We start from the raw sequence: 11,525 nt of genomic DNA, 5'->3' as shown, positions 1-11,525 counted from the left end.
TGAGTGCACGGTGGTGCGAGGTGCGCGTAGCGCTAACACAACTTTAATTCGAAGTTTCAAACTGGGTTGGTCGACCGCGATCCAGTGTTGACACACTGCAGTAGACTAATCATCCCGAACAAGCCACGTTCATGCATGTTTTTTTTTTAATTTTTTTCTCTGTCGACTCCGCTGCAACTGAAGAGATTAGCCAAGCAAGTTCGGTTGGCTAATGGTCCGGCCCTCAGAGGTATGTCAGTCTACCAGGCCCAAAACTCTTCAAATACAGAAGGCCCAGCCAAGCAGTTGTTGCTAGGCTCGGCCTAAGAAAAGTCCCTGGCCAGGCCGCGTCGATCGTGTCAAGTCTTCCGAAAAGAGTCCGCCATACATCATCAAATGAGTATGAAATTTTTACAACACTTCAATCATACAATAATTAATTCACCATAAAATTTTTTATCATAATTGAATCATAAAAACTGCAGCTATGAATTATTCTAATTAATTACAGAAAATTATAGATCGAAAACCACAGTAAAAACTTTGTACTATAGCATGCAATATTATATGTTTACTGTGTAGATCTACTCATGTGGAGTCTAAAAAAAATTGAATTTTCTATTTTATGATTTTTCTATGATTTACTATGCTTTTTCAAAGATTTAGCCAAAATAAATAAAAAGATAAAGATAAAATCGTCTTCAAAATTGCTTATAACAGGGGTTAGGAAGGTAAGATGAATGGTTTTAAAAGTTAAGGAAGAAATTTTGCCTGGTTTTGGAATTTAGAGAGAAAAAAATGGATTTTCATGAAAATTAAGGTAGGTAATGTGGACTCTTTTTTTTTTCATTTGCTCCGGTCCCTTAATGAAACAAAACAGAGTTGCGGGGGAAAAAAAATCTCGGAGCTTCTCCCGTCCAGCCCACAGAATCCACCAAGCTACGGCGTCACCGCCAGCGCCACTGACATCTCCGGGAAGGAACCGAACCTACCCCTGAAAAAGAATCGGTGCGTCGGAAGGAAGAGCAATCCCCCGCGGTGGCGGAGCGAGGACCCAGTCCTACGGTGAGGGATGTGGTGGGAGTGGGAGGGCGGCGGTGGGGAGGCGCCGCGGGAGGAGACCCCCGTCGACTTCGACTTCATCTCCCTCCTTGCCAAGCCCAAGGTGAGGCGCGACCGCGCGAGCGCCACGAGGGCGCTACCCCGCCCCAGTTGTCCCCCCGATTCGGCCACGGTGCCACCCGGGCCGCCTGGAATTTAGAGGCCATGTCATGGAGAATCGAGTTCCATTTCCTCCCCTTTCTCGCGCCTAGGGTTGTTAGGTACCGTGTTATATGCTAATTGCGCAATTGTGTGTGCAGGATTACTACAAGATACTGGAAGTAGACTACAATGCGTCGGAGGAGACAATCAGGTCCAGCTATATCCGGCTTGCACTGGTTAGTGTCTGATCCAAAATCTCTATGCCAACAACATGACTATACTATTCTTTAATTTTGTAGTTCAGTGTTCCTATGCAAACTTAGTTACCTGAAGTGGTATCCTCCTTCACGTTCCACTTCATTGACGATACTATATTCTGCTGATGGAAATCTTTTGTATTGCTTTCGCCCCCAATAGACAACTATTGATCCTTTTATTTGTTTTCTTTTGTTGTATAGAAATGGCACCCTGATAAGAAGCAGGGCGAAGAAAATTCAACCTCCAAATTTCAGGAAATTAACGAGGCATACCAAGGTGAGCTTGATTAGTTGGCCAGGAAGCAAATTGTTAGCAGGAGAAAAAGTTGTGGTCCTATTCATGTATTGCATAAGCCATTGTTAGTGTCCCCGAATTGAATTCAAGCAGCATCGTTTCACCTTTGTGTTTTCATGTATATAACCTTATAGTTATAGAGTTAAGAAGTAACGAAGTGCCATACCAGACTGGATGTTAGTGTACGCTAATGTGCCTACACATAACTGTGAGATATATGGCCATGGTTCCTCAGCCATCACTGTCACATATTATGCTAAACTATTCTCAATTTTATGGTACTTTTAGGAGTATAGTATTTCCTAAGACTCACTAAAGCCTTGAGAATTGTTAAGGAGTAGCAAACAATTTAGGTATCAGCACTCAGACTTTGGCACATATAGTCATAGATGCTCTGATTCTTGTCCCTTGGTGATGGCGCGACATCTGAAAGCCTTACGATAGTTAAGAAGTACCAAATCAGGTTGTAATATAACCATGAATGCTAGTCAGTGCTTCTTTGGCTATGAAGCAAGCGAAGTCTCTGTTGTAGATGCTGCTGCTGAACTGCTCCAAGACTAAGAATATGCCCTTGTACAAGAGATAGGACGCAATGGCTCCCATAAATCTAAACAAAAAATGCCTATTATATTTATTGTTTGCAACAGCTTCAGCCAGCAGTGTACTGTCCTCGACTCCTAGCTCACTAGCTTGACAACACTTCTGTGCTCATTTTGGAGGAAATATTCGTTGCTTGCTTCTTGCAATTATCTTGGATAGTTTATTAGAAGGCTGTGAAACCGTGCATTAGATTTGTAGGCAGATATGAGGTATAAACGTATCCATAGTTGATAGTTGGTCATCACACTTGAGCAGTTGAGCACATTACTTTCCATTCTATAAGGGAAGACATATCATGGTCTATTATGATACATCTTGATCTTGTGCTATTGTTTCTGAAGCCCCAGCATTTCTTTACAGTTCTGAGTAATCCTGCAAAAAGGCAAGAGTATGACAAGAAAGGCATTCAATATGTTCAAGATCAGAATGTAGTGGTAAGCATTAAGCAACTATTCTTCTCTGTTGTTATCTCGTCGTGCAATGGTTCTCACACCCTTTTTTTTTTTGGTTTGCCAACAATTTCAGGACTACCTGAACCGGCACAAGGGGCTAATACTTACCTGCAATGGTCTTGGCATAAGGTACTCAGTATGGTGAACACGCTCAGGGGTCCACAGTTTGCACCCATCTGCAGTCTTGGAGAATCTCTAATTGTAAAATAGCATTGATCTGAAAATGATATAGTGCAGCAGTGCCACGTTTGAAAGCCAAAGATTGACAACTTGAGTTCATCCCCCAACAGAGTTGATTTTTATTTGTCGATCAGCTGTTGTTGAATGAAAGAGGCAGATATGTTCCCGCTGCTCCTTGTATGTAACCCATCTGCAGTCTTGGCGCTTTATGTTGACGTTAAGTGAATTTGAATGTCTACGGAAAACAGAGTGGTATCATGCTCCTTCCCCGGAAACTAGTATATCTACAACCTCATTAACATATTAAACTTTTTCTGGTTATAGTTCAAAGGGTATACTTGATACTGCACCCTGTACATGACAAAAAGTACAAATGTTCCCTTTTTTAGGGATGTGTTTGCTACATTAGAGCATCTCCAAGCGAAAAAAAATTCTCTGCAGTCGAGCTGCAGCCCAACTCCCGTGCAGCACCGCCCGTATGGTTGCCACCGTCCTTCTGGCGAATCTTGATGCATCGCGCGCGGAGCCGCAACAACGCTGATTGAAACCGAGCGCCCGAGCCTACGTCAAATTAGAGCGTCGTGGCCTCGTGGGGTCCGATCCAGGCGCCGTCGCTTCCTCCTCGCGTCTGCGTGCGTTCCCGCGAAGACGACCTTCATCGACGGCCACGGCCAGGTCTTCCTTACCGCCGGTGAGGACAACAATAACTGCGACGTCCAAACCTGATCGTGCAATAATGATCTCCTTGCAGGTGCCATTCGTTCAAGTTTTGCATTGCATCTACTATTGGCAGCATCCATGGAGAACTCCAACTCCACATCTACTCCACACCATTAGATGCACATGAGGAGAACGGCGAGCATGTCCCTGATGTTTCCATGTCCTCAACTATGACGGCGATGCCGCCAAATTCAACCATGTCGGCCTCTGAGATTCTTGAAGACATGGCACCCGAGGTTACGCCACCTGAGCCAACTGACCAGGTAACTAGAGCCTTTGCCTATTTTTCTTACTACATGTATGTCATTTGGAACCTTCAATTTTTTTCCCTTTTGTAATCTAGGTGGATAAAGAACATAATGAAACATTAAAAGTGCCTGAAGTAGGAATGGCGTTTAAATCTGAGAATGATGCATACGAGATGTACAACTCCTATGCTAGGAATACTGGGTTTAGTATTAGAAAGAGCTACACAAGACGGAGAGTAGATGGCACTATTTATCAGAAATACATAGTCTGCAGTAACCAAGGACAACGAGGTAATCATTCATCACATGACACTTCGAAAGAAAATGCTAGTTGAAGGACGTGTGTGTGATGCTCGTGTTCAATTTAGTGTTAGTCGAGAGGGGGTTTGGATAGTGCAAAAGGTTGTACTTGATCATAATCATCATCTTGCTAGTCTAAATAAGGTACACAAGTTGAGGTCTCATCGACGCATCGAAGAAGCCGATAAACATATAATTAGTCAAATAAGAAAAGCTGGAATATAGCCAGCTGAAGTATATGAATTTTTCAAGCAGTGGTATGGAGGAGCAGAGAAAAGGTTCCGTAGAAAACTGTGTCTTTCTGAACTCCTTGAAGAATGTGAGAATTGTGCCAAGAGTCTCCGTGACAATGAGTTGGATGAAGACCATAAGTCAAGAAACTCTACTCCAGTTACTTATATCCCAGATTTACCTATGTTGATAGGGATGAAAACGGTACGGATATTTTCCGACCGTATTCGAAACCAAATCCGTTTAGAGGGGTTGACATCTGTCCGTATCCGAGTCCGGATATCCAACATCCGATACCGTAACCGTATCCGAATACTCAAATCGCATATTTATGATGTCGATATCCAATCGTATCCTATCCGACATAGTTGGCACTATCCGTATTCGAATCCGAATTTGGACAGAAATATGAAAACAAATGTAATATCGGTGATATCCGTCCGTATCCGATCCGTTTTCATCCCTATATGTTGAAGACTGCTACTAAATCATATACGAGAAATATTTATTCAGAGTTTGAGGAGGAATTCAAGCAGCAATTTTTTGTCTCATGCAAACTGCTACAATCTAAGGGGACAATTATGACTTACACGGTGATCCCTATGAAATTTCAAGATGAAGCAACAGTCGTCTTCAACTCCAAGGATATGACCATAACGTGTTCTTGCAAAAAGTACGAATGCACTGGTATGTACATGGTCCACTGATTTTAATTGACATGAGTTCATAATATATTGTACTAATAAATATTGATCATGTTTGTCAGGTTTATTGTGCAAGCATGCTCTCCGAGTCTTCAATATCAACGAAGTTTTTATCTTGCCACCTCAATATATAACAAGCAGATGGACAAAATATGCAAAAAATGGTTTTTATTGTGAGAAGAAACAAATAAATGAGAATGAAACTTTAAAAATGCAAGCTGCCCATATCTCTAGAAAGGCGACATCTGTTGCATTGAAACGTTCTATTTCAAAAGAACTGCTTGATGAGTATGAGAAAGCTATAGATAAGTTGGACAGGGAAGCAGATGAAGCAATAAGCCAGAGATCAGAAAAGGTTTCTGGGGTTTCTGAAAGTGCTAATGATGACATTGGAGACGTACTGAAAGGTAAAGTGTCAATAAGAGTGCCTGAGGTGATAAAAGGTAAAAAAAAAAAGAACAGATGTATTAGAAAATAAAAAAGGGAAGAAAGGGGAGAAGACAAACACTGCTAAGAAAAAGAAAGGTAGTGCTACCATTCAAAATTATTTTTTATCTCATCTCATTTTTTTTTGGCTTTTATTGATATTCGTAATGTGTAGGAGAAGATCCAAAGGATGCAACAAACGAGACACAAGTTGGACAAAACCCAAGCCAGTTCACTGTAAGACAAATGACCTGGGCTCTTTAATATTTCAATAATTCAAGCACTTGCATTTCTTCTGAACAATTTCATATATTTATGGACAGGCCTATTTTCCTTCAAGTATTGGTGCTAACATTCCATAATTCCAGAGCAATATGACCAGTGACTTTCCAACAATGGTTGCTCCTTCTACTAGTTCTGTGCAAGGAGGATATACTGATCTTCTAATTGGACTTCATCAAGATGCCTCGACTACTCGAAAATTACATTTTGACGAAGCACCAAATCATTAATCAGTTGTGTAGTAGTCATATTTTTATAATTTTTTATTGAACCATAAGATTGTAATTTTCTGTTTCATTATTTTGGTGATTTACCTTCAGATACTACCTAAACATCCATAAGTTGAACCCCAGGAAAAATCTTGCCTTGCCTCATACATTTCACTATGCAAAGTAAATTTGAGTACACAGATGTTGTATTACATGGTTCAACAAAAGAAATATTTCGCTCTGCTCCTGCACACCAGCTCATATCAGTCAGCTTACAACCTTAAGAATTACATCTTAGCCTAGGAAACACCAAGTGAAGGCCACTTCATTCCAGAACTCCATCACTGTAACGTAGTGCTGACCATTCGCTTTCAAACTAACTTCTGCTTGCACAAGCACTGCAGTATCCATGAAATTCAGTAGCTAGTGGAGTATCCTGCAAATTCAAGACTATGTACTACTTGCACAAGCTCAAGCACTGATGGAGCATCAGAAAAATCATTAGCTGATGGAGGCGCATCCTGTAAATTCATCTCAACTTCCCTGACCCATGTTGAAGCGTCAGATAGCAGAACTGCAGAAGTATAGGGAAGCTATGGCACAGGTACACGAAATAGCTAGGGCCGGGAGGAAGGGGGATGCAGCTCGTCTTGCGGCGGCGGCGACAGTGGCGGAAGAGGCGGCGGCGCTGGTTTCGTCGAGGACTACGAACAGATAGACTCGATCTGTTTTTTGAGCCGATACTCTGGCTAGCTTGCTAATTACCCTTTTTTTAAGCCGATGCGCTGGTTGCGGGCTCGCTGCAGGAAACGGCTCGCTGTTCCGTCGGCTGGTGGGGGCGGACGCGTGGCAATGCACGGGATTTGGGCTGCAGCTCGACTGTAAATTTTTTTCCATCTCCAAGAGTACTTAATATTTTTCTTCATAAAATCATGAAATTTTACGGACTTCTAAAAAAAATATTGAAAGGAATAAAGAAGACCATCCAAGAGTTTTAAATAATCCACTCCTAAAATGTAGAAGACAATTTTACATCAGAAATCATATATTGTTTCTAAATTATCCTAACCACTTTTATATATTCTTTTTCTCTGGTACATTTGCATCAGGAACTATTTCCTACTCTTTATTCTTTCCACGTCCTTCCACCTTTAGATTGGCCGATAAACACGCGCGGGAGAGAGAAGATTAGGAAGACTTTTCCCAAGTTCTAAAAGGTTAGAAAGATGGATTATGAGTTGTTAGAGGGGTTTTTTTCTCATCTCGCTAAAAATCATGGATTAGAAAGGGGTTTAGGAACTCTCGGAGATGCTCTTGTAAAAGAGGATTTCAAAAAAGAAAGGAATAGCATCGTTGAAAGTCAGCTAACTTGAGCTGCAGCTCCATCAGTCTCACAGAAGGCTCGAGCTTAACATATGGTATCTGAAATGTTTACTGGACAGTAGCAAATAGGACTTCAAAACTTGCATAAGAGTGAGAACATACTGATCGATTCATCTTTTTAAAGCTTTACTTGACAGTATACACATAGGATTGAGTAAAAAACATCCACACTAGCCTGAAGAAGCACACTAGCCAAACTTGAGAAGTCTGATAACAGACCTATGGAGAAAATTTAGATACACGACCTTCTTTACCCCTTCAGTAATATTTGAAAAGAAAGGGAGAAAACCTAATAATAAGCTGGCTGTAATGCCTAAACACGTGGCAAAAGATCGAAGATAGATCAAATAATCCTCTGTATGAGATCTTCAAACTTTACAAACAGGTCATCTCTGCTTTCCTGCATATATAGAAAATTTGAAAAAGGAAACCGGTCTTCAGGTCACTGAGAACACAAAGAAATATGTACAATCGGGGCAGTTTTATAGGGTGATTCAGATGTACCTTGAAAAGTTCCATCGAAAAAAGATGTACCTTGAAAAGGAGATATCGTGTGATGAACCAAATTGAGTAACCAGTTCCTACTAATTCCAGCAATTTTGGGAGCTGTTACGAGTCAGCCAAGCAGGTTAGTGAACATTTGGTATTAAAACTAAGTGCAGATTTCATGAAGGCATACTATAACTTCTGTACCAGGGGGACTGAATCAATTGCAGCAACAACAGAAGATAGGACCCATAAAGCAACAAAGGCAGCAGATCCAGTGAGGATTAAAGTCGGAGTCACTTCAATGTTCAACTGGAAAATATAGGCACGGTATTAAGTAAGCAACAAGATGGCAATGAATAACTCATCCAAGACAAAGTTTGTATCTGAAAAATAAATTATCTTCTCATATGAAAGCTGCTATAGAATCATGACATTAAGACAATACATGTAGTATCTTTTTTATTTTAAAAATAATCAAAGCATTACCAAAATAAAGTATGCCATAGCATGATAGGTCTGGCATAATCTGGAGCAACAAACCTAAGATATTCGTAATTTCATAACATGTTGTGCCTTTGGAGTTCTAGAGTTCTGCAAATGTTAAGGGTTAAACTAGAGCTTAATCACTCAGCTTATTAATTCACAAGCTCTACAGGTAAGATGGTGATATAAAACAATAAATGATAGTTAGATGTACAATATACATCACGAAAAGGCCCATACGGCAAGCATGTGCAGGGTGTGCATTTACTCAGGGCCTCCAAAATCCTTGGGCCCCTATTTTTTTTAACTACTATACTTTGTATTAGTACTAATCAACAAATTAGATGGATAACAAATAAGTTAGCAATAAAAAAGTCTTTTTCATCCCACGGCCAATCAACTCCTAAGGCTTATGCATTATCCCTACCTCCAATTAATACCCACCATAGAGTCGCAAGAAGGCATATCTCTCACTCTCATTTTAACCTTTCAGTCAACAATCGCCGCAACAATAGCTGTTTTTGTACTAAAACCTTTTTTTGTCTTTTCCCCATCTAATAAAAATTGCGGCAAAGCTTTTGCCGTCCTTTAAAAAAAAATTCCCCAAGAAATTAACTCCCATCTCATTGCAGAAGGATAGCACAGTTTAAGTAAAAACTAACGTATCATGCTAGTTAATATTGCAAAAGTTCAAATATTTGTTTTTGGCAAGACATAATGCTAAGAGAATAATATATATTTTTCCTCAACTTGTAACGGGGCCCAAATTTTTGTTCCGGGCCTCAAAATTCCCCATCATGACCATGATCACGAAGTAGGAAATAATGTGATTAATTGGCCCAATCAAAACAGCATTTGCGGATGTTATATTTTCCTAGGTGGTTCTCTTTATTTTGTAGACTGCCTTACAGCAAAGTCTGGAAAGGTTAATGCACTCTTACTATTACAGCAAGGAGCCAAGGACAACAGTTGCTATTTTGCTCAGCTGTAGTTATATTGTCAAATTGAGCCCATTGTCTTTCTGCAGGACTCATTTAATAAGATTGAAAAAACATTTCAGTTTGGTTTATTTCCACATAAGAGCTAATCACTGTAGCATTCAAAGGGTGGCACGCGGCGGAATCGAAAGGCAAACAAAGCTTTGCTGGGAGCCTGGGACCCTGAACAGCAAAGCGCCAAAGCAGGTAACGTGTCAGCAGCACGGCGATACCTTGCTTAGTATCTCATCCAGACGGCCGTCATCCGGGGACGGGGACGCCTCCGACGACACCAGTTCTGCTACAGGCGCCTCCGCGGAGCCACTAGGCGCGGCGCTAACCTCCTCGACCTTGTCGTCGGCAGGCGTGTCGGGCTTCTCCGTGACGACGACGGTGTAGTTGGCGGAGGCGGGCCCTTCGGAGGGCACCGGGTCAGGCACGGCCGCACTGGCGCAACGCCAGCCTGAAGTGAAAACATCAGAGCAAGCAAGACAAAGACAGCGTGTCAGATACAGAGCGAGGGATGGGCCAGGGCGTACCTCGAGTTGGGATGCGGCGGTGGAGCGGAAGGGCGGTGGAAGCAGACGTGCCACGGCGGGGCGCGGCGGTGGCGCGGACGGAGGCGGTGGTAGAGACGCAGAGCTCCATGATCTCCCACTCTCTCTGCTCTCCTCTTTCTGTGGACGCCGGCCTGGTTGGGTTTTGAGGTTTCTGTGAGCCGCGAGGAGTGGAGGTTGGAGGATGAGGGTGATTCTGGGCTGGTGGCTCCCTGGCGCTGTACTGCATGAGTGCATGACGTGTGCACCACCAACTTGGGGTGTGTTTAGTTCCACCGAATTACCTATTTTGACACTACGTAAAAAGAAGATTTTCCGTCACATTAAATTTGTGGTACATATATAGAGTACTGACGAAATAAAAAATTAATTGTACAGTTTGGTTGTACTTTACGAGACGAACGTTTTAAGCCTAATTAGGCAACGATCGGGCAATTATTACCAAATAAAAACAAAACAACACGGTAGCTACAGTGTGGCTACAGTGAAACTGCCGCCGCCGAATCGGGCCAAGTAAACGAGGGCCTGCAGTCCTGTGTCCTGCTCGCCCGACGACCGCTCGGCAGTTTGTGTGACATCCGACGGCTGGGCCTGTGCTTTTCTGGGGCCAAGCCGATTCTTCGTATGCTTTGCTTTGGTGGTTGGACGACAGGTGGTGCTTTCGCTTTCGCTTCTCTCCTGTTCCGGGGGCCCGTCATGTCCTGTGTGGTTTTGCATTTTTTTTTTATTTCCTCCAAAGGGAAAGACGGAAAGAGGAACGAATCACCGCTTCTTTATTCTCTTTTCTTTCGTCGGTGCTTGTTCACTGTGGCATCCATAATTCCATGTAGATAGAAAAGGATAATATGATAGAACGAAATCTTTGGCCATGTGTTCATTGGACGCCATGAATTTGTTTTCCTTTACTCGTATTCTAGCGTTTTCGGCCACAAGAGATCGTGAACCACTATCCATTTCCCCTCTTTAAACCATTCGGTAGTCTGATTTTTTATTAAATTTTAAAATAGACATCTTACCTCTGAACTATTAAAATCACTCAAGTTACCTCCCTGTCCTAGGTTAAAGTGGTTTTAAAGAAGGTTTTGTCTTTTTTATAGTTAAAAGGTAAATACTTGACAAGATGTTTAAACCACATAAAATATCTCTAACATTCTAAAAAAGCTGAAAAAATCATAGATGGATTGGCATATGACAAATCCAAGTACAATATTTAGAGCTCGTGAAAATATATCTAAAAGCTTCAAAAATATATTTATCTCTAAGAAAATAAGAAAATTTTCTTAAAAAATCTAAAATTTCCAAAGCATTCTAGTCAATGTCTAAATGTATTCTAAAAATTTTGCGCCGCAAAAATATGAGATGCGGCTAGCATGAATACAACATATATTAGTGATGAAATGTGTTCATGACGCTATGCATTTGTTCCAATTGTGTCTTATGGTGTTTTGTTGTGGACAGTTTTCATACACGCTAGGCATCAATTAGAAATGTTTTGGAAATTTCTAGAATTTTAATGATATATTTTCTATTTTCCTATAGCTAAATTTAAT

At 41.4% G+C, this 11,525-nt stretch overlaps 3 protein-coding genes across 4 annotated transcripts; 2 read left to right on the top strand and 1 right to left on the bottom strand.

The window, feature by feature from the left end:
• Nucleotides 1-854: 854 nt before the first annotated feature.
• On the top strand, nucleotides 855-3,192 carry LOC136467784 (uncharacterized). The gene is made up of 5 exons (XM_066466569.1): nucleotides 855-1,144; nucleotides 1,341-1,418; nucleotides 1,641-1,716; nucleotides 2,695-2,768; nucleotides 2,860-3,192. The coding sequence occupies exons 1-5, from the start codon at nucleotides 1,052-1,054 to the stop codon at nucleotides 2,929-2,931; spliced, it is 393 nt and encodes a 130-aa protein (XP_066322666.1). The 5' UTR covers nucleotides 855-1,051; the 3' UTR covers nucleotides 2,932-3,192.
• Nucleotides 3,193-3,338: 146 nt separating this feature from the next.
• Nucleotides 3,339-6,810, top strand: LOC136464554 (protein FAR1-RELATED SEQUENCE 9-like). Its single transcript, XM_066463500.1, has 6 exons — nucleotides 3,339-3,641; nucleotides 3,718-3,949; nucleotides 4,030-5,152; nucleotides 5,232-5,612; nucleotides 5,771-5,832; nucleotides 5,919-6,810. Exons 3-6 carry the CDS (start codon nucleotides 4,933-4,935, stop codon nucleotides 5,955-5,957), a joined length of 702 nt encoding a protein of 233 aa, XP_066319597.1. The 5' UTR covers nucleotides 3,339-3,641; nucleotides 3,718-3,949; nucleotides 4,030-4,932; the 3' UTR covers nucleotides 5,958-6,810.
• Nucleotides 6,811-7,554: 744 nt separating this feature from the next.
• On the bottom strand, nucleotides 7,555-10,219 carry LOC136464553 (protein CURVATURE THYLAKOID 1D, chloroplastic-like). Of its 2 annotated transcripts, none has more exons than XM_066463498.1 (5): nucleotides 9,958-10,219; nucleotides 9,652-9,881; nucleotides 8,163-8,267; nucleotides 7,974-8,075; nucleotides 7,555-7,869 (listed from the first exon to the last, which is right to left on the bottom strand). In XM_066463498.1, exons 1-5 carry the CDS (start codon nucleotides 10,202-10,204, stop codon nucleotides 7,813-7,815), a joined length of 741 nt encoding a protein of 246 aa, XP_066319595.1. In that variant the 5' UTR covers nucleotides 10,205-10,219; the 3' UTR covers nucleotides 7,555-7,812. The 2 variants fall into 2 exon arrangements, with proteins under 2 accessions (XP_066319595.1, XP_066319596.1); XM_066463499.1 differs by having other exon boundaries at nucleotides 8,004-8,075.
• Between the last annotated feature and the right edge of the window lie 1,306 nt (nucleotides 10,220-11,525).

The sequence above is a fragment of the Miscanthus floridulus genome, chromosome 7 (assembly GCF_019320115.1).
Source record: "Miscanthus floridulus cultivar M001 chromosome 7, ASM1932011v1, whole genome shotgun sequence".
Taxonomy (NCBI): domain Eukaryota; kingdom Viridiplantae; phylum Streptophyta; class Magnoliopsida; order Poales; family Poaceae; genus Miscanthus; species Miscanthus floridulus.
This window is presented reverse-complemented; position numbering and strand designations above follow the sequence as displayed.

Excerpts from the sequence above, each read along its gene's own strand:
- LOC136467784 (XM_066466569.1), top strand. The coding sequence starts at position 1,052 with ATGTGGTGGGAGTGGGAGGGCGGCGGTGGGGAGGCGCCGCGGGAGGAG. Across the intron at positions 1,419-1,640 it reads GCTATATCCGGCTTGCACTG|AAATGGCACCCTGATAAGAA; the intron begins GTTAGTGTCTGA and ends TTTGTTGTATAG. Across the intron at positions 2,769-2,859 it reads TTCAAGATCAGAATGTAGTG|GACTACCTGAACCGGCACAA; the intron begins GTAAGCATTAAG and ends CAACAATTTCAG.
- LOC136464554 (XM_066463500.1), top strand. The coding sequence starts at position 4,933 with ATGTTGAAGACTGCTACTAAATCATATACGAGAAATATTTATTCAGAG. Across the intron at positions 5,613-5,770 it reads AGTGCCTGAGGTGATAAAAG|GAGAAGATCCAAAGGATGCA; the intron begins GTAAAAAAAAAA and ends CGTAATGTGTAG. Across the intron at positions 5,833-5,918 it reads AAAACCCAAGCCAGTTCACT|GCCTATTTTCCTTCAAGTAT; the intron begins GTAAGACAAATG and ends ATTTATGGACAG.
- LOC136464553 (XM_066463498.1), bottom strand. The coding sequence starts at position 10,204 with ATGCAGTACAGCGCCAGGGAGCCACCAGCCCAGAATCACCCTCATCCT. Across the intron at positions 8,268-9,651 it reads TGGATGAGATACTAAGCAAG|TTGAACATTGAAGTGACTCC; the intron begins GTATCGCCGTGC and ends TATATTTTCCAG. Across the intron at positions 8,076-8,162 it reads CAATTGATTCAGTCCCCCTG|CTCCCAAAATTGCTGGAATT; the intron begins GTACAGAAGTTA and ends GACTCGTAACAG.